The sequence below is a fragment of the Ciconia boyciana genome, chromosome 6 (genome assembly GCF_034638445.1).
Source record: "Ciconia boyciana chromosome 6, ASM3463844v1, whole genome shotgun sequence".
Lineage (NCBI taxonomy): Eukaryota > Metazoa > Chordata > Aves > Ciconiiformes > Ciconiidae > Ciconia > Ciconia boyciana.
This window is the reverse complement of record NC_132939.1, coordinates 27,738,145-27,759,890: the sequence shown is the minus strand read 5'-3', so window position 1 is coordinate 27,759,890 and position 21,746 is coordinate 27,738,145. Positions and strand designations below refer to the sequence as shown.

The following is a 21,746-nucleotide window of genomic DNA, read 5'->3' as shown; positions in this document are numbered from 1 at the left end:
GGCCAGATTTCCTTATTAGGGACACACCATAACCACAGCTTTACTGTACAAGACCAAAAGGTTCCTCTCACCCAGGCCACTGAGAGAGACACGATGCAACAGCAGATGCCAAGAGAAGAGTGTAAGAACATCGCGTGCAAGTAAACATTCTTCCTCAGAAGACAAAATCTGCCTCTATTTGTGATACAAAGACTTTCCGAACAAGAGGTAGCATATTCATCTTTAACAGCCCTCAATGGATTTTACATCCATAAACTTGTCAGATCGCTTTCTGAGAATGTTTGAAATTTCAGAATCGATGTTCTGTGGCAAGGAGATCCACAGCTTAAGTACATGCTGTATGAACAAGCAACTCAAGTTAGCTTTGAACCATCTCCTGCTAGTTCCCATGGAAGGTCTTATCTCTCCTGCCCCCCAATCCTACCATGCCTGCTTAGCTTAAAAACCTTTGGTGCTGCATTTTGTTGAAGTACAAAGTAGACCTTATCAACAAGTCTCTCTTGTCTAGATGGTTACTGACTCTTTCATGGCATTCCAATAGATTTGTGAAGCATGACTTCCCCTTACAAACACCATGGCCCCCAAAAACCAAAACAACACACCAAAAAAACCCCCAAAACCCAACCCCCCAACCTCCCCCCCCCAATCTTCCTCTGTGCTCACTAAGAAGCCAGCAAAACCAGTTTAGTTATTGGATATGCCTCACCTCCCCAAGCCCCTTATTCCTGCTCAACTTCTCCTTTTTCAGCCTGTGCAGTTGAGTACAGCCTCCTCTCTCCTGCTCTTTTGAGATTTTAATACTATTTCTTCAGTTCCCAGATCCTCATCTCCTTCCTGAGCATGGTAAGTTCTCAAATTTGCACTTTTCTTCACTGCCTGTAAAAATGCAGGTTTTCCTTCCACTTTCTTTGATTTCTCCAGTTAAGGTCACTTCCTTGCTCAACAACCTTTTCACTAATCACCTTTAAACCAAACACTGATCACCTCAGTTTGCAGGTAACCTATTTTTCAAAACCCCATTTTTCACCCAAGGTCTTCCATGTTGTTCACTATTTGCAAAATTGTAAGAAACGGGAAGTGAGAAGGAAACAAATTTTCACAAAGCTGAGTTGAGATGTCCCACACTTAAGGAAAAAGAGATCCTCCAAAACAGTATTTCAAAGATGAGGAAAGCTCCTTTCCTTACAGCACTCAACAGTGGAAACCAGGGAAGGCTAGAGAAACATCCAACAGAGGAAGACAAATTCCTCAATCATGTTCATTGACAGGTGCCTTAAATCTTCGGCTCCAGGGAAACTTTCAGGAAAGGAGTTCCATGAAATTGGGCCTTTTTTTCCACCCTTTAATTCTACCACAGTCTGTGGAATCCAAAGAGATGAGGTAAGAAAGCAACTTACTTGTGGCTCCAGGGAAAGAGGTTTTCTTTATTCATTTATATCGTGCTAAACCCACTAAGAGTGACACTTCTTATCAGTCCTCACCTAGCTGGGGTCAGCTACGCAGATGCTGACACTATGCAGATACACAGTAGCTGCAACATACCTTATCTCAGCAGATCCCTAGACCAATGGATGGTGATTACAGTGCCTACCTTTCCCTCCCTTCATAGGGCAGCCAGGACAGAAACTAGAATGTTACTTAAGAGGCAGACACCCTCAATACACTTCTTCACACTGCTTATTTATTTTCCATTAATATTTATAGCAAAACCATATAATTCAGTTCACAGATAGCACTTCTGCAAGGGTGGGAAAAAAGAGGTACTTCTCTCTGTCCTTCTTCTCCCTCTAAAACATTCATGTCCAACAGCCATCTAAAACCAGCTGCAAAAGGCAGAGCTGGGCTTTCACTGTGCTTTATGTCAGTGGACACTGGCTCTGTTAGACTCTGAGTACTGAAGTCAGTCAAAAGTGTGTCATCTACAGTCTTAAACATTTGTCATACAAAACTAGGATGTGCCTGTAAAACAGAGAAGCACCTGCAGAGAAAAAGTTAAGACATTCAGTTTTCACAAACGCAAGTCAAGAATGGTATTCTTACTGCAGCCGTCTTCATCACTGTGGTCCCCACAGTCATTGTCTCCATCGCATTGCCACTGAGCAGGGATGCATGTGCATTCACCAAAAGCACTGACAGCACATGTAAAATGATTACGTCCACAGGAGCACTCGGTGCTACTTACAACACCTGTAAAGGAACAAACAAAGGAAAAAGATATTTTGAAGAGGTGTGTCTATTTTAGGGTAAATGCATTAAATACAAAGTGACATCACAATTTTTCTCCATGTACACACTATAAGTATGAACACATACTCTACTGCAAAGGAGAACATTCACGCCCCTCGCATTGTTGATATAGGAGATCAAGTACTATGCACAGTTTCCTGGAATGGGACTATTTGAAGTCAACAGCAAACAGCAACCTGCCAAAGAGAGACTTGGGAATCAGTTAGCTGAAAAATAACTCGGCACTAGTCGCAACCAAATTCAAGGAATCCCAGGTATCAGAATACCCTTTTTATTTTACAAACTCAGTCTTCTCCTAGAGCACAGTGCTGCTGCTGCTCCACTCAGTTTTGACACCACAACAGAAGGGACAGCAACGATTCTACTTCAAAGAGTTATCTGGGGTCTTCTCCAGACCCTGAACTTTCTAGATGCAAACCTTTCACATGTCACTGCTTTAGACATTTCAGACTCCAGTGAAAGAAAAAGAAAAAACCATCCTTTCTTATTTATCTGTAGAGATTAAACTGTGACATTATCCTGTGCATAACTTAAATTTATGAAAGCAAGAGAAGAGGATTTTCAACTCCACAAACTGACCAAAAGAAAATGCAGTCCAAATGTCAATATATAATCTGATAAGAACACTTTTTTCCAGCTTTAAAGTTAGCTTAAGGAGCTCCCAACCCTTTTCTGCCCTCTCCCAGCTACAGAACAATACTCTGTACAACTCTTGACTCTCACCCTTGTGCAAATGCAAGTATTTATGATATTATCCCACACATTCTCTTAATAAATCTCTGCCTTGAGAGAGAACAGACTATAGCCCACCTCTTGCAAAGGAAAAGGTCATGCCTGAACTTCTGTCTGACGTTATCTAGACAATCTATATAATCAATATCACTGTTAAACAAATGATTATTCTATCAATCAACAATCCCCTCAGGCTAGTCTGTGACTGGATTCTTTTTGCATGGTTCCTTCTTTCTGCAATTCAAACAAACCTAAAACTCTCAGATTAAACAACAGATCATAAGAAGTACAAAGGGATACCTGGCCCAAGCAGTAGTTATATACATCCTGAACTATTTGCAAACTTTTTGATCTCATTTGTTACATCTACTGTATCTTGTGATGAACCATGAGCTGTACCAACATAAGCAAAAAAAAAAGAAAAAAGAAAAAGAAAAAAAGTCTCATTATTTCCTTCTTTTCCATTCTAATTGAGAAAAGCAGTATCTGCAAAATTTTGCGTAAGTATTCTGCAACTCTCTCAACAGCAGAATTCCCTCCAGTGAAGACATCCACTTGTGCAAGTTAAGCTAAGATTTAAGTTTAGAGGAGATGCACTTCTTCCTTGAGGAAGAATTCCATAAGTTTCTTCTGCAACAAAACTGGCTGAGGAAGTTTCTGCCAGCCTCTACTGTCTGCTCCCAGCTGCTACACTGCAGGTTGCAAGGCCTTGCTACAAACCATTTTCCAAGCACATGCACAAGCTGCTGAATCGGGCCAACCAAATTGGTTGCGGGACCTCAGTTCACAGACTGCCATGGTGTGTGACAACCTTTTATTCCTTCCTCCATCTCTGCTACAAGTTACCTTTAAAAGGTTTAGTAGAAAACATACATCTCAAGGTATTACTGTATATGCTAGAGATAGCAGCCAGTATCTTGTGTAACAAGGGACAGAGGCAGGAAGAACATAAGGTGAACAAGGAACAGAAAGAAGGAAAGGCAAATCAAAGAGGGCAGAGTGGTCAGATCCTCAAAGGACTCACCAGGTATGGCCAGGACAAAGGCTGACTCAAAAAGACAGCAAGTGGGTGATGTAGTCAGAAGGCAAAAAAAGCAGCACAGACATCCCTAAGGAAAAGCAATGCATCATCTATGCAACATATCCAACTATTAGAAATAAGCACAAGGAAATTCAGAAGAACCACTAACCTTCCCAAAAATCAAACAGGTTCCTTCAAACTGGCAGCACAGGAAATTCAGGACAAACCACCTTCTGCTGTTGCCTACCACTATTTAGAAAGGCAGAACTAGCTGTATATTGTATCCAAGGTAGCTGCTGTTTAAATCACCTTTTCCAAAGCAATTTTTCTACCATTATCCTCATCAGTACCCCAAAGCACTTATCTCAGCTACTTTAAGCTCCAATACCCCTTCCTGTTGGAGTACACCAAGACGATAATCATTCTCATTACCCCTAGAAAAAGACAAATACGAAAGTACTAGTGACTGCCTCTATCTTGCCCAGGCTCCACCATGTCTTAGGGTAGCTTTACCAACAGGAAAGGATCAAACATCAAGGCAACCAATTCTTAAACTAGGGGAATACATTTAATAATTAATTTCTGGATAAGCACAAATGATAGAGTTGGGGGGAAAAAAGTAAAAGTGAGTTATTTTAGCTCCTGAATAGCAGCATGAAGGTACAGCTCTGCAACAGCAGAGAAAGAATTAGTGCAGCTGTCCCAATCTGCAAACTGCAACTTAATCTGCTGTATTGTCGAACACACAGTTATCTTCAAAACTTGCTACTAATATCAGGTTATATATATACACATGTATTAAATCTGTTCTTCCCACTTCATTAAAGTTGTTACGTTCAGTCATCTCTGGTTTGTGTTTTTACCATGCTATAGAAACTGTTGGAAGCTGAAGGAGACGTTATGACCCAGATACCAACACTCTCTCACATGCACTAGCCTATATCTGTAGTACTATTATGTAAGCATACTTTGCTTAACTAGTCCAAATTATGACCTTTTTGAGTCTAATGCTTTGTGATTTGTGACCTTTAGGGTAACTAACCTTATATTCATTATAATGATGCATTTTATAAACCATGATTTACCCTAGTCTTACACTTGGACAAGTAAAGCACATTATTGTTCAGAGAGCACACTAATTCCAACCTATAAACAGTACCAGAAGAACCAATCCTGGATGACTAGTCTTTATCCAGTAAAATGAACAGGTTGACTGAAACCTGGGACCCCCTGCAGTCAACAGGAATTTTCTCAATTATTTCAATGTGGATAGTATTTCACCCTTGGTGCCCCATGATTATTTCCCCGTGCTCAGAGCTCCAGTGACCCTACCTTGTAACTGTTACAGTAGAGGGCCAGGAAGGATAAAGATGAGAGGCATGTTTTCTCCAATGCCCTCGCAGATAAGTGGAAGTAGTGCATTTGGTGCGAGAAGCCTCAATGGAAGCCTTACTCTTTAATGTCACGCCCTCATTAAACATAGGAAGCGTGAGACAGAAGACTAACCAAGCATGCATTAGGGTGGAACATAAACCTCCAGTGTCACGTTTCAATCCCAGTTAGTCAGGGGTCCAGGAACAGGACGGAAGTCAGCACTTGTTCAGGTAACTGGACCAACAATCAAAGCAGACATATCTACTTACACTTCTGCACATTCTTCTGGAGCAGAAACAGCGAGAAGTACCTCTGGGCTTAGCCATGACAAATATTTTTCCTAAAACTTTTTATCACGCTGTAGGCTTGGACATTTTACCAACCCTCTATGTTAAAAAATCATTTCACTTATGCAGGAGGCAAAAACCCGACATATTTTAACAGTGCAATATATACAAAACAATACACAAAAGCTAAACACAGGCATTGCCAGGTGCTCAGCTGACATCACTCAACTTTCCTGGCCTCTCTTGATACCTCATGTGACTACCACACAAGTTTCCTACTCTCTCACTTGCCCATGGGTACAAGCAACCAAAAAAAATCATCTTCACTGCCCGTAGTTTGGTTCCCTTCAGACGTGATAGCAGCAGGATCCAGTAACCAAACAGTTTTCATAGCAAAGTATTATACAAACAGCCTCCAGACTTCAAAAACAGGAAGTCAGTCTAAACACAGGCCTCATACTTAACATCTGCCATCACCTTAAATTTAGCATGGTATGCTCAGTTTCTTCAGATTCCTTCCAAATACCCTCCCCATCTTCATGTTTATCTGACAAATGAAATGTCTCCTGAGGGAGGGTGGGTTCTCCCCCCCCTTAAAAAGATAGTTAGGATCTTTGTAATTTTATGTCTAAAGTTGGCAAAACAGTTATGTCATTTCTGGCTGAAAAGCAAAAGTCAATAATCATCCTGTTATTTCTGCACATCTTTTTTTTTGGGGGGGTGGGTGGGGTTGCTTAAACAATAAGTTGTTACTCTGCTTCCCTCCCCCCCCCCCCGCCTTGGCAACTCTTCAAGAAGCCAAATAATATAGCCCATAAAGAAAAACCTAATATACAAAGCTTCATTTTGCTGATGAGGTCACTTGCAACCCTCAGAGCTATTACATAACAGCCTTGTATTTGCCACAGATTCACAGAAACATTGACATTACAAAGGAAGCTTAAGTAGACAGAATAATTACCAAACTGAACTCTGTAGCCTTTGTTTTGTTAGGGACAGCAGATTTTGAAGGGAGAGTGAAAACACTGTTTCTTTTAAGTCCTGATGGTATGCTTTTTTCCAAAAGGAGAGACGCTAATTCTATTTTCATTAAAAATAATGACAGATGGCAGCTTTTACCACTATTTTGTAGTGGTTGCAATTCAACCTTCTACAGGCTGTTGCTTCAACACAGAATCATGCGACAGCCCAGGCTGGAAGGGACCTCTAAAGATCACCTAGTCCAACCTTTTGTGGGAAAGGGAGCTTAGACAAGATTATCTAGCACCCTGTCCAGTCGTGTCTTGAAAACCTACAGCAACGAGGACTCTACCATGTCCCTGGGGAGGTAGTTCCAGTGAATGATTGTTCTTACTGTAAAAAATTTCTTTCTTATGTTGAGATGAATGTATTCCTGTTCTTCAGGGTCCATCAGCTCCATCAGGCCCTGGCAGCATTCTAGCAATAGCAGGATTTTCTCACAGTCCCATAATATGGATGAAGTTTCCTCAAATGGATGTTGACCAAGAATACTACGTGAACAACTGCCAAAGATCTGGCATCTATGGTCAATACCATGCTGCCTTTCCACATTTGCTTTCTTTCCAGGTACCAAGAACTGACTACATAAGAGACTCTTCCACTCCACGCCACTCTGTTAGTTGCATCTTTTCCCCTTCATCCTAACAGAGAAATTCTGTTATTTTTTAAAGTAGTAGTATTACATTCACAGCCATCAGTCTGCTTGCGCCATCCTGCAATTCTGCATGTACCTGTAACATGGGGTAGCGTAGCTAACCATGGCTAAGTATCCATTTAGTTCTTCTATACTGAAAGGAAAATAGCACCAACAGGTTCAGAAAACCCAGAACTACGAAAATATTTGGCATGATTTATAGTTGCAGACTGTTCAGTTCAGAATCAGAAGCCTCTGGAAAGAACAATCACTCTTTTGATCCAGGACTGAGTAACACATGGATATGGGTTCCTTCCCCTCCATGGACAGGCACCTAACTCCATATTTCATGGCCTACAGAAGACCTGCAATGGAAGGCAGAGATCCTTCTGCAACCTCATTACTACAAAAGACACAACCCAAAAGATGATGGTACCAGCTTTTATAATTTTAATCCTACCATATAAAAATCCCTGGCAGAGGATAGAAGATATAAGTGGATACTGAACAGGTATGAAAATACAGTAAATATTGGACAGTTACAGTGACAAAGAGGAAAAAATACAGGACTGTGTAGAAGAACTGGAATGTGAATAATGGGATTAAAGGGAAAAATGAAAGAAAGAAAGTCCTAATAGTGACGGGCATAAGGCTGTGATGTTTTTCCCCCAAATAAAGTGTGGAAGGGTATCACCAGAAGCATTTTTGAACAAATTTGGACTAAGCATCAGAATATTTTGCCCTGGCTTCAACAGATGCACTTCATTTCTTACTTCTGTATTTTAACAACCCATGAGCATCTGATTGTTTATTCGGGGTCAAAATCAGTGAATTCTGTAGCATAGCCTTTAATAGCCTCTTTAATGCCTTGCACACCTGTTGTTAGAAGGCCTGTGCCAGATACCATTTTCCCTCTTTCTCCACTTCCAGGCCAGGCTCACTTTTGCATTCCCATCACATACACACCTTGATGAGGGCAGACCTTGGACATTTCAGATGGCCTTGAACATAGTTCAGTTGATACATTTTTCTTCTTCATCCAGCACTTCCCTGAGTGTTTCTATAGCAAAGCAGCTCAGCTTTCTTTGCTGCCTATCTTGAGGGAAAAAGAAAATTTTTGATTCCTCTCTCTTACCCAAATAGTAGTTTCCACTGAAGGAAAGTACAGTTAATCCAGCTTTAGAAGAGGGATTTGCTGATCATTGTTTAAACTCAGAGCTCTGCTGGCAGACACAGCAGAGGCAACATTACAGCACAACAGCCTGATGTCAGAAGGGGCACCATGCACTGATAAAAGCCAACAGTTTTCTATTTTTTTTACTCCCATTATGGAAGTATCCGAAGCAGTTTGACTGGGTACCCACATGGTCTCCAAGTATTTGATGCCTGCCTAGAGTAAAATTAACCTCACTACGAAGAGCAACCCAAAAGTTTTCAAAAAGTTTTAAACAGAACTGTTTCAATTTTGTTTGAGGAAGAATCTGATAGTGGTAAGGTTTAAAACAAAACAAAACAAAAACACAAAAAAAAACCCCACCACCCACAAAAAACCAAACCAACAAAATCACAGCAACCAGAGAAGAGAGGTCGAAGATGTTACAGCTTTTTGGTAACTGGGTATTGTGCCTACTTTGGCAGTCTGCAAGTGAGGATGAACGTTTCCCAGGCTTAGAGGTTCCCCTCTCAATTTGCAAAAGAAAGGGTACACCAGTCCTGAACCAGCTGGTTCTCAATTAAACATGTGGCTGAACAAAAGGCACACTATCAAGCATAACCACCCTTCAGTTCTCATATTGAAGTGCACAACTATGCAGGTTAGACCTAAAAAATGTTACACTTGATATGACCACAAGGAATAGGAAGCATAAGGAAGAGAAATTCCACAAGGCATCTGCTAATTAGGACCTAAAGAAAATAAGGGGTGCAACAAAATTGCAAACTGAGTTAGTGTTTGGTGCAACGGGTATATGCATGAGGTAGAGTGAGACTGGAACAGAAGCCATATTTTCAGAAACATCGTGTGGGTCAAGAGACATGAGGCCTTTAAAAACATCTTTGAGTCTCTGAGGCCCAATTGTGATCCCACAGAATTAAAAACTACCAACACCACTGAAAACCTCACCCTGCACCCAGGGAGTAGGAAAGTGTTTATAGAAACAACTATTGAAAAAGAAATACTGAAGAAGGAGTTGATTTGAACATAAAAGGCTCAAGGATCAGGAAGCAATTGTTACAGTTCCTTCTCCCAAATCCTTCAAGTCATAAACAAACACCTTGCAATAAACGTGACTATAACCAAGGTCTCTAGATACTCGTCCTAACTCTATCCATATCTTCTACAGTGTTTGACAAAATTACTTCTCCCTCTCTAGAAGTGGGGATACTGCTATTAAGTCAGCACAGTGTATTAGGGTTAATGTTTAAAGTGTGTTCCTATATATCCAGAGTCTTTGAACAGAAGGTGCAGCTGAAGTACAGTATTATTGCCATGAAATCCTAGTCAAAAACTAATTCAAAGTGGCTGGGCTACCAGCACACACAGATCAAAAAAATCAGCTGAAGGACCATAAACAAAAGATAATGAGAAATCACAGCAAGTCAAGCTGCAGGGCGTAGAGACGGCTAGTAGGTATCATAGGGATCAGCATTAGAACCAGTCCCATTAAATAACTTCATTAATGATCTGGAAGAGAGAATAAATATCATGTTAAAGGAGCCTGCAAATTATACCAAAATAGGAAATATTCTTCTACAAACACCACAGAGGAAAAAGAAATAATATAGAAGGAACCTTAGAAGATTAGAATTATGGGCAGGAAATTAAGATTCAATCTTTTAAAAAAAAATTTTTTTAAAAGCTAGTGCATCTGGTGGAAAATAATTTGAAACAGATACTCAAATGAAAAGAAAAATCTGGGATGCAGCAATGCCTGGAGAAATCAAGGAGCAACAATAAAACACAAGCTAGCCATTGGTTTATGTTATGACACAATATGGCAGCCAAAAAACTACTTTAGGCTAAATATGCATAAGTGTCACATCACGGAGGAAGAAACTTTCTCCCTGTGCAGAACTGGGGTATTAGATTGAGTTCCACACTGAGGCTGATATAGGGAAACTAAACAACATATTTTAAACACAGCAACAAAATGTCTATCAAAGGTGTGTTATGGCACACTGCTCCCTCAAGACTTCAAACAGATTCTGTTTGAAGCCTGAACCACCATGGCATTTTTTTTCCCCCCTGCTGACTATTTAGTTCTTGAAATCAGACAAAAGGCAACACCTATCAATTCTGTGCATTTTTTTTTCTAAATAGGAGTTTTATTATCCCGTTTCCTGAGTAACCCTCAGTTGCCTATGGAAATAGCTCATGGTGAACAACCCATGAAGTCCCAGTATATAAACAGGAACCTTTCAACCACCAAAGCATGTTAAACACATCAAAATCTCAGCCCAAAGTCCCCATCCAAAGGCAGGCAAGAAGTATCAGGTAGATGACAACTATTTCCAAGCGACTGAGGAATTCTATCAGGCAAGGCCAGACAGGAAAAAGTCATATCTGATTAACTTCTCTCCCCGGCCCTCTCTTCAGATTCCTGTGCAGCTCTTTCCTGGTAACACCAGAACTACTCTGTAAGAACCTGGTAAAACATCTCAGCTCTAGTTTCCAGATCTTTTTGCTGAAATGTGACCATACTGTGACACTTTTTGCATATTTACTTGCCATTAAATGGCCAATGTCCCACTTTCCCTAACTAGATTAGGGAACAAGGTTCCCTCAAACATTTGCAGCTGGCAGACGAGTCAAAAATGCATATTTTGTTTTGTAGCTCCACATGCCTGCCAATCACTGCTGCCATCCAAGAAACCAAGGACTGTATCAGCCTTGTATCAGTCTGCTTCAGGTGTCATGTCCAATGTTGATAGAAATAGACATCTTTTAGAAAGGGCTTTGAGCCTTTCAAAAGATCACAATTCAAGACGATGGTTCTCCCATTCTCTCTACAAGTGTGTTAAAAAACATTAGTTAGAGGAAGCATCTGTTTTCACCTTCACAGATTCTTGGTAAAACAAAGACCACAGAAAGTTATAAGCTGCAGTATACCATCTCTGACATTCTGCTTCTCACCTCCAAGGCCCTTACTGGAAAAGATTCAGCCTCCTAAATCCTTTTAACCCATGTATTTACATTTTCTCTGTGGACTAATTCATTTTTCCTACATACAAACTTGGATTCCAAGGAGCAAGAGCATTATGCTTCCCACGTTGTGAAATATTCCTCCCATTACTGTTAAAAGCATCCCTTCAGCCTTGGCATTTCATTATCTGTAGATTTTCTCCCTCGAGTAGAGAGCATTTCATCCATATTGTATTATGAAGTGCAGAGTGATACCTGAAGGATGCCATCAAGAAACATGCTTTGCTGATTTTAGCCTGGAGTGGCATTTCCTTATGTAGTTGCAAGCTCCTGTGCAACTGCATGTCAATAGAGAACTACAACAAAGAATCCAAGTAACAGATATAAAGTGCTCACCCACAGCACTAAATTACTTGTCATGCAGGACCGTTCCACTCAAGCACATTAAACAGAAATGAAATACCACTCAGAAATGGACAGAATAATAAAAGGTTGCTGCTGCATAACATCATTCAGAAATATCATAATCCACTCTAGAACAGTGCGGCAATGTTTAACTGAACCACCAGGGCCTGGCAGGCAGAACTACGTGACTCAAACCCTTTCAGAATACACACATGCTAGACAAACACTTTAAAATACTACCTTAAGCCTACATCGTGCTTTGCAAGAATTAGTCACCTCAGCAACATGAGACACATAACTTTCCATTTCTTTCACTGAGTATTTTTTTTTTTTAAAAACCACACACTAACAACCTCTATCCTTTCCTGTCCCATAAGGGTTGTGAACAATTTACTGCTCATTTATCATGAATCATACAGTACAGGAGACACTAAAATTTAGAAAATAATGGCACAACAGCAGAAACGTTACCAGGAGACCTTCACAATACCAGACAATTGCTAAGTGCCAACTAGAAAAGCAACCTGCTGTTTTAAAGAGATAATCCATAGGAAAAAGGTACTTCTGACATATTTCACCTACTCTAGTCACCAAAGAGTTTCACTAGCATGACAGCTCTTGAGAATGAAGCTCATTGAACAGGCAGAAATCCTTCTACTATATCAAAGTTCATGGAGATAAGCTACAGGCATTGATCAGGACTAGTGAAACACTGGAGTTTGTTTTCCCAGTTACAGAACATTGGTATTTTAAGTTCCATAAGCTTTCCTTTAACTTTTCCCTTACTTCATAGGCAGATGGATTTCTCTCACCCTCCTCTTCTGCAAATAAATTAAAATGAGGAAACAATGGGAAAGAGGCACAGAGACATAAGAGCACTACTAGCATTTGTTGGAGAATACAAAGAATAGTTGAAAAGGAAAAACTTAAGCAGCTTTGATTCATATGTATCTTAGAGGATATTTCTGTGACAGCAGTTGATGTATAAATTTGGGGCAGCTATGAGATCCATATCCATGTTTTTAAAGTTTTGGACAACCAAAGCGCACCTACTCCCCTAAAGGCAAAGCACCACTTTAATCAAATGCTGCCACTTACAGTCTTCAGAAGGAAGAATTTGGGCAAAAGAGGTTCTCACAAAGTCCCTAGGAACAGACCCCTGCTCTTGCTACTACAGACAGCGTTTCATAAAAGGTTTGCTTCAATCGCTGCTGTCCCTCAAGTGTACCGTGTATCTACTCAAGTTAGCTTTAAATTAGCTAACTTGGGGTTTGGTGGCAGTAAATCACAAAAGCACAGAGCTGCAATCCACCTGCAAAAGTCAGCAAAAGCAGCAGAGTAAATACTTGAAGCAATTATCCTACAGTGAGCCTTACATTACCTCAGCTACAGGAGCACCCAAGGTTTACTACAGTCACAGCAAGGATATGCTCTGTCACTTCTGGGAAACGACCTGGAAGAATCAGAACTTCAGAGCTATTTTGGAAATTCTGAAGCTTTCCAATCCTCCCCCTTCACTGAATGGAGATGAATGCAAGCAGCCTAAAAGACCTAATGAGAAACAGCTTGGCATCTGTCACTCTATAACAGCAATATGAGAAAACAAAGGTTTAATTTGCATCCATGCATTCTTCCCTCTTCTACGTTGCTTCCCTTAGTTTAAGTAACCCAAGTACTAACTTTTAAGGCAAAGAAACTTTCAGTACGTTTCCAACATTTATTCTGTTTCTGCTTCCATTCTTGTCATGTTCTCTTCCAAGCTGCGAGCGTCTTTGGGATTTCACTGAATCCCTTGCTTAACAGCTGAGAAAGACATAGCTGTCATCTCACTGTGCATGGACTAACTTAATCCAACTCGAGCTAGAAAACAAGCAAAGAAAAAACCACGCAGTTTTCAGTTTCATATAGGATAGCTATATATCTTCCTGTCTGCATATACTCTTGAACAGTAATGGCCTCCAACTCTTGCAGATGCTACTGAAGAACCAGTTACAGGACACAGCATTAAGGAAAACTGAAATTAATGCCAATTTATTTTAATCTACTGTCTGTAAACAGCACCTGTTTAATTGCAGCTTCACAAGAAGCTAAGCTGTCTCAGGGTGAGGGGAAAGGAAAATGGAGTGGTCAAAAGAGGACAGCTAAGAGGAGGAAGGATGACTTCAATTTTTGCTTGAAAAGTAACACTCAGAGGCTTTAGGGAACCAAGAAAAACTAAAAGTGGTAGTTTTTGATCTGGGTTGCAAGGATTAAAGCCTGGTAAATGTACTTAGGAAAATTCAGAACACAAAGGATCCTATCCAACCACCCCCTTACCACAGATTCTCCAAGAAATTGGCTCCCTTCTCTTTAGATTCAGAAGCTTCTTGAGCTTTTAGCTTCCTCTCCCACACCACTTATGATCCTTGTTAATTACTGCATCACTGCTTCTCCAGTGCTCTCTGGATTCACAAAGCATCCATAACCTTGCTCACAACACATTCGGAAACCATTTTTTAACCTGGCCTTCAAGGTTTCACCCTGCATTGGCTCTCTAAAATATGCTAAGAAAGTTTGTCCCACAGGAAATTATCAGCCAGCTTCTTTCATCTTTCAGATGTTCCAGGCACTGGACTAGCTGTAAGGACATTCTGCCCTTCAGAACATAGCCCAGCTTTTCTCCAAAACTAGAACCCAGAACATTCTTCAACCTATTCAGGACAAAAGCCAAGTTCCTCTGTCTTGATCAGTCCCAGAACACATCAACATGGATAGTCATACACTTCTTTTCAGAAGATAAAAACGCAAGTATTGTAAAGTCCTCCTTTTCAGGGAACCTAATGTTCTAGCTGGACTGCAGTTGTCCAGATACATAGTGCAAGGAGACAAGTTCTGCCTCCAAAAAAGCCCATTTTGGCTTTTGTGGGCTGCAGTCAGATTCTTCCCATCATTATGGCACAATGCAGAAAAGGCCAAGTTCATGGACAAGACAGAGACTGTTCTCTTACAGGCTCATTTTAAGGAGTTTATTTTGGTCTTCTATAAAGAGGCCATCATGTTAGCGGTGGAGCATCTGAGCTTTGTAGCTTTCCAGCTCTCTGCCACAGAAGAGACTGGGAAGCCAACCACAACAGCTCTGCTTAGCAGAGGAGTTCCCCAGGGAATGGATAGGATACACAGTATGGTTTTGTGGCAACAAGGAGGCAGAAGCTTGTTTTTGCAATCCCACAGGCAGGAGGACTTCAAAAGCACAAACCACAAGATAAACGGAGCTATCTTGGGACAAAGAGAGTAGTTCTGTATGTAGTTTTCTAAAAAAATAACCCCACACATGATATTATGTTGCCCTCGGAGGATGAGCAGCAAAGGGGCAATTATTAACTGGCCAGACTGAGCTGGAAGAACAGGGTTGGGCCTGGCAAAGAGAGAGGTACCACACAACCACAGAGACATCACAGCAACTGTGCTGCCTACCAGAGAACTGCATTAACTTAAAAGTAAAAAAGAAACCTTTACCAGTAACAATTTTTTAATATATATATACATACACACACATATATACACACACAGACACACACGTGCACTCAAAAACACAAGCTTAACACAAATATGTTTTATGAGCTCAGACGGGTTAAGTTCTTTCCAATAGAATTGCCAACAGGAAAAACAAGAATGTCAGTGTTGGGGTTACTGCAGGGCAGCTATGCTGTACATCAGCCCCTATTCAGCCCACCCACATTCGTTTGCTTTCTAGGCAGCTCACGAAGCACCGACCTACACCTTCCACAGCAGCTGGACTTCAGACTCCTTTGCAATACTTAGAAACTGGTCACAAAACTCTTCCTCTGCTTCAACTGGAAGTCTCAGGTGCTGCCTCTACAAACCCGCAAGCTCCACAGTTCATTCATACTCATACCCCAGAAAAATTAACTGCAACAGTGAAAAGCACCAGAGGATCCCTTACAGCCAACTTCATACTGTTCACATTGGGTTTCACCTTCACATTCAGTGAAATAATAGCAATAGCACTGAGGCAGAGGGAAGAAGATGCACAAAAAGCAAAATGGCCTAATTATGGAACTACATCTTTGCAGGTATGTGTGTGGCCTCCACTACCACAGTGTCAAAGTGCCTTTTTCTACTAATGAACAATTACAACACCTCTTAAAAGCTGGGAAGTATTCAGAAGCAGAAAATGGAAGTCCAGCAGCACAGATCTGTGAGTATTTGGGTGCCTAAGTCATTTAAAATCAGTGGAAAATTAGACATTTTACTATCATTACACATCTGGCCAAAGAGATTTAGACCTGACTCTCGGTATTATGAAGTACTCATACCTCCCACCGCAGGCACTCTTCATACTGGGAAACCTGAGCCCTAAGTGACTTTCCAAAGAGCTTGTGGCCAAACTGAGAAATTAACGCAGATCCTACCTGGTCCCACTCCACTTCTCAACCAGGGCACAATTTGCCCTGCCCTACCAAGCTCCTTACCCCAGAGAGCTCATTAAAATAAACTTGCAGGAAATAAAAGTCACCATTGCACAAACGTGGAAGGATTTACACACGCTGCTTGGGAAGTCAAAATAACACCTCCTGCTCCACTTCACCAGTCTGCTCCCCTATGCTCCCTAGCCCAAATTAAGTCAGATCCAAGTCCTGCTTCCCAAAAAAAAGGTCAGAGCCAGGCTCCTGAGACCCTCCTGGGGGTCCCAAGTTCCTGTATTAGCCTTACAATTATTAAAAGGCCAACATTAAAGGAAGTCCAGCCCTGAGGCCACTGTTGATCTAATAAACACTGGAATTAGATTTCTTCTCAGTGAAGAGGCTGCCCGCCTGATGGCACAAAGCCAACATTTAAATGCTACTGTTGCTCAGAGCCCTAAATTAGTTTTGGATCTGGGGAGTTTGCCTTGAGCTACAGCCAAAAGAAACATAGGAACTGGAGGGAAATTTGTTAAACGTTAACAGAGCTGCAGGAAAGGACTACAGCAGGACTAGTAGGTGGCAGGGAGGAAGGAGGGGAAGCCACAAACAAACAGAAGAAACAGAAACAAGAAGCAAGACATGGAAAGTGAGCAACAAGTAAGAAGATTTTTGTGCAGAAGTGACTCTCCCATCGAACCCCCCCACTTAGCTGCGTGAACAGTAGACTTTTTAGGTCCCATTTGCTCACAGGTTTTTTTGCAACTACAGTGGTTCTCATCTACCTTCCTCTCTCCACGTTCAAAATACAGAATAAAAATCTGAGGAAACTCTGTTATTCCTGACTCCTTGGCTATGTCAGTGCTGAGTTACCATGAAACTTGACTCTCATCCTTGGTCAGCTAAGAACAGACGGATATTTCCAGTCTCCCTGTCTGGGATCTTGACAAATCCCATGTTCTCGGAGAGAGTGGTACACAGCTGCCTGCAGGAGCAGCTCTTGCAGCAGGCTCTCTTTTCACGAGGAGGATGTAGTGAAAATAGTGCAAGACCCTGTCTGTTCATGCTGTTCTCCCTTTTACTGATGAATTGTAGGAACTTAGACAGCACAATGCGCTTCCTCCCTTGAATACTCAAACACTCGATCTAATACAAATGTCTATGCAGAGAGAGTATAAAGATATGCCCATTTTGACTCTTTTTTCCTCTCCTTTTCCCAATAGGAACAAGCTAAGCATGAAGATTCCCCCATCTGACAGTTGCTTCCAGTTAGGGCACAACCTGCATTGGTAGCTTCTGATGGAAGTGACCAGAGATACAGGACAAGAAAAAGGAAGATCGGCAACTTCCATCTCGGAAAGCTCCTACTGCCTCCACAATTCCTTCTCACTTGGAGAGATGAACTGGAAGGAACAAGGAACTTTAGACAGCAAAAAGCAATCCCTCTGCCATCTTCCCAGGGCCCACAAAGGACCTTTGTTTGCTCCAACTGTATCTCCGCTCTTTCCACCTCTCTACAGAAACATTTCCGAGCCAGCGGGCACACATGTGCGCAGGGTGCTACAGAATAGGATAAAATGACTAGAGAGCATACTCATTAGAGATCTTACATGCCATCCTTTACTGTGTCACACTTGAAGCTGAACATTGCTGGGGGGCAAGAGTGTTTGCCCCCCCAATCTCCTCACACTGCAACACAGAGACCCCTTTCAAAGCTTGAAGAGTCTATTTGAATAAATCATCTGTTCTTCTCAACAGAAGCAGCAAACTACAAACATGATATTAAAGAAGCAAGAGAATGAGCAGAGGGCATTCAACCATGTCCAGACACTAAATCAGCTGAGGAAAAAAATGGGTTAAAGAAAAACAGAAGTATCACAACATGGACTTCCCCCCCCCCCCCACATTTGAAATGAAACCAATATATAATAAAAACAAGAGTTTTCACTCATAGACAGGGGTTTCTAAGCATCCTGAAATTCCATCCTATCACTGCTGAGATGTTATGTCCAAGTTGTCCGTCTGCTTTCAATCTCCACATCAGTCCCCAAGTTCAGCTGAACTACAGTTTTGTTCTTACACAGATTACAGCATTCTCTGAAATACTTACCTAGTTTTTTATGTTATATCCACCACAGGGGTATTCATATTTCTACCAAGTTCATTTGTAACAATTCCCAAGGAGTCTGTGGAACTTTACAGATCTCTTCACAGATTCTTTTCTATTGTCATATTCAGGATTGCACAGAAGGAGAGAGGACTGCACAGAAGGACTGCTAAAATCTGCAAAACTATTAAAATGTAGCCAGCAACGTTTGAGCAAATCCCCATACCACCTTTCCACAAACAAAATATCCCTAAATCTTATTTTAATTCTTCAGGCCCTTGTCTTTCATGACATACAGTCTGTTTACAGGTCCTCTGCTGCGCACACAACTCCTTCCCCAAATGGCAGAAGTCCTCTCTCACGCAAACACGTAAACACAGACTGGGCAATACTACTCCGGTGAGCATCCCCCTCCCCCATGAGCCTTCTAAAGGGTTAAGGCCCAGTTATCACATGCTAGTAGGCTGACAGCTTTATGTCTGTAATGTCTATGTGAGTTTCAGACTCTCCCTTTAATCGGGTTCCATTGCAATTAATCAGTGGTTTCTTTATAAGAAAAAAAAATAATAATAAAAACCGGCAAGCACTCTATTCAGCCCAATCCAATCTGTCCGGCCAAATCTCATGACCAGCTGGAATGCCCCTTTCCTAGCCTGCCCAGCAGGATGCCCAAGAATGGCGTGTGAACGTTTCTCTCTGCTCCTGCTCCAGCGTTAAAATGAACAATAGTCCCTGCCAGTGTCATTCTTTGGCAATTCATCTCTTCCTGTCGCCAGACGCTTTCGTTCCTTCTTGCCCCTTCCACCTTTTTTGTATGAAAAACAACAGCAGATCGGCAGCAATATAATAAAATAAAATTGTATTTACTTGGGAGATTTGGGGGAAGGGGCAAGAAGGGGGTTGGGGAGAGGAACAGCCCCCACCCCCCTCCTGCAATGAAGACACAGAAGGGGAGCGTTCTCAGGCCCCAGCTGACCTGCTCCGCTCCACGCCTGGTTTCCCTGCTGGAAGGAGCATCGAATTTGCCAGGGGGACTGCAGGGGGGACAGGGCCCTTTTCTTCTGGAGGATGTTGGAACTGTAATTACAGAGAGGCAGTTTCCGGGGGGAAATTAACATGGATCTCAACTCCTGTTCCCTGTGTTTTTCGTGTGCAGACCTGTGGCCTTTACCCGACACTCTCATTCACCAGGGAATGGGTCAAAAGAGGCTGCAAGAGGCTGCAAGCGCAGTGTTAGGAGAGACTTGCATCTCCTCTTCCTGAAGGAGCAGAAATAGGAGGGAGATGCTATGGGACAACTCCAAGAAAAACATTATATTATAGTGTATATATACATACACACACACACACATTCCCCAATAGAGTGGGAGATGTGTCAATGTAAAAAAATTAGACACCATTGAACGGCCCATGAGGTTAACCACAGAGGCAGCCATAAACAGCATGCTAGGAGACACACCGTGGCTCCCCAATGCCAGATTCCTCTCCATTGAAGGGAAACAAGGACCAGGTCTAGTGTTACAGAACCTGGAAGATTTTAGAAAATTTACTTTTACAGGTATGAATTTGAAAGGATTGCTTCCTGGTATGCACAACTGAGCAACAGTCTGGCAAAGACAGTATCTTATACAGCGTGCTTCAGAAGAAAATAAATCCAGCTGCTATTGATTACACAGGACATTTAAAATCTATTATAAGCAAGTTTAAAAAAGCTTTAATGAAGTCCCAGGATTAAATTCACCTGCACAGCCTTTAACAGGCCCCTTTTGCACTTTATAATACCACACAATCCCCACATTACTTGCAGCACAAAGTCCTGAACCAAATGTAAAATTATTATATGGTATTCATCACTATAACAGTCAAGCAGTCCATAAACACAGATTCATTTGTCTTTACATCTTACTGCTGTGAATGGTTTCATCAGCTCCATTTTATAGATTTCAGACAGCCAGAGTTCTAAGCCAGAAACCTAGGTGTCCAACCTGAAGAGCCAAGGAATGGTTTGCAGAAGTGTTGGATGCTTGTAAAATGGAACAGAAGGAAAGGGGAGCAATGCAGGTGGTATAAAAGTAAAACACTGTGCCAAACAGGTCAGCCTCAGGCCTCTCGAACTTGCAAGTCCCTTTTTTCTAAGAAAAAGGACAAGCAACAGAAAAGAACTTGAAAGACACAAGTTGCTTTGTGGGTGAGCCAATACAGAGAAGTGGAACTTGGGAGCAAGAGGGACAGGCTAGATGTAGGAAAAGAGAGCACAAGGCAGTGTCTCCCATCTCACACTTACTACCCAGAGCCCTCCTTCCACCTGCCCACTTTCCCTCATCCCTTTTCTGTCTCTGAACAAGCTTCCCTACTTCCATAATCCAATTCTCCTCTGCTACTCTTTCCTCCTAAATCCTTCTGTTTGTTCTCCCCCCCACCCCCAAAATGCCCAGAAATTCAAATCTGGTCCAAATCAGGTGCTAACACAATCACCTTTCTCTATTCCCACTAAGCACACACACAGAAGTTTAAGGCAGGTGCAAGCTGATTACAAAAGAGCAGCTAAGTGATCCAGATGGAAAAGAGGTAGCAAAAAGTTAACCATTCAAAATTACCTGACAGAATCTGAACAGGCAGACAGGTTGTGTTATTCAGTACTTGGCATCACACAACTGCACTGTTTTTGCGCACTCACTTTACAGCCTTGTGGGATGACAGACTCAGCTCCATAGGGGACTCCATGTTATTTCTTGCATTGCAACACAATCTTCAATACTGCAATGTATCACACAGAAATAGCCTACTGTAGCTGCCTTCTCCTCCTCCTCCTCACCGCCTGTAGGCCAGCAAAGGTGCACTCAGCCCAGAGGGCAGCCTCTCAGAAGGCATTATCTAGACTACAGTTCCTCTGCAGCCCTTCGCTTGGGGGAATAATTGGAGCAGAGCTCCTGTTCAATTCAAGCCTGCCACTGGATAGTCAATGTCCTTCACAGAGAGAGTCAAAGAGGCTTTTGCTGTCAGGTTTTTTAACTCCTACTCAGCTCATACAAGTACCAATTTTCAAATATTTACAACTCCACCATGCATGGGTGAATTTCAGAGAAATCAAAGAATCTTTAAGTCCCTTCTGCTTTTTTGTATTTCTGGAGCATGGGAGGCTTAACAAACATTCTCAAGCTTTTCTGTACTATGGCAAAATTTTATACATGGCAGGGGGGAAGCATTTTCTCTTTATTCTCCAAGCTCACTGAATCATTTCTAACTGAAGTTTCAGCAGAAACTCTACTCTCTCTCCCTCAAGTTTCAGTCTGGGAAGGTAGAATTTGGTCAGACTTTAACCAACTGAAAAGAAAGAGAAAACCAGGCAGGGACTGGGGTAGGCTTGGCCCCTAT

At 41.8% G+C, this 21,746-nt stretch overlaps 1 protein-coding gene across 1 annotated transcript in view; it reads right to left on the bottom strand.

Annotated features, from left to right (window-relative positions):
- The window catches only part of LRP4 (LDL receptor related protein 4), a 96,647-nt gene that overhangs the window by 40,675 nt on the left and 34,226 nt on the right, over positions 1-21,746 (bottom strand). Inside the window, exon 3 of the mRNA XM_072864202.1 lies at positions 2,041-2,187. Within this exon, the coding sequence (XP_072720303.1) occupies positions 2,041-2,187 (147 nt within the window). The remainder of the gene's footprint in view (positions 1-2,040; positions 2,188-21,746) is intronic.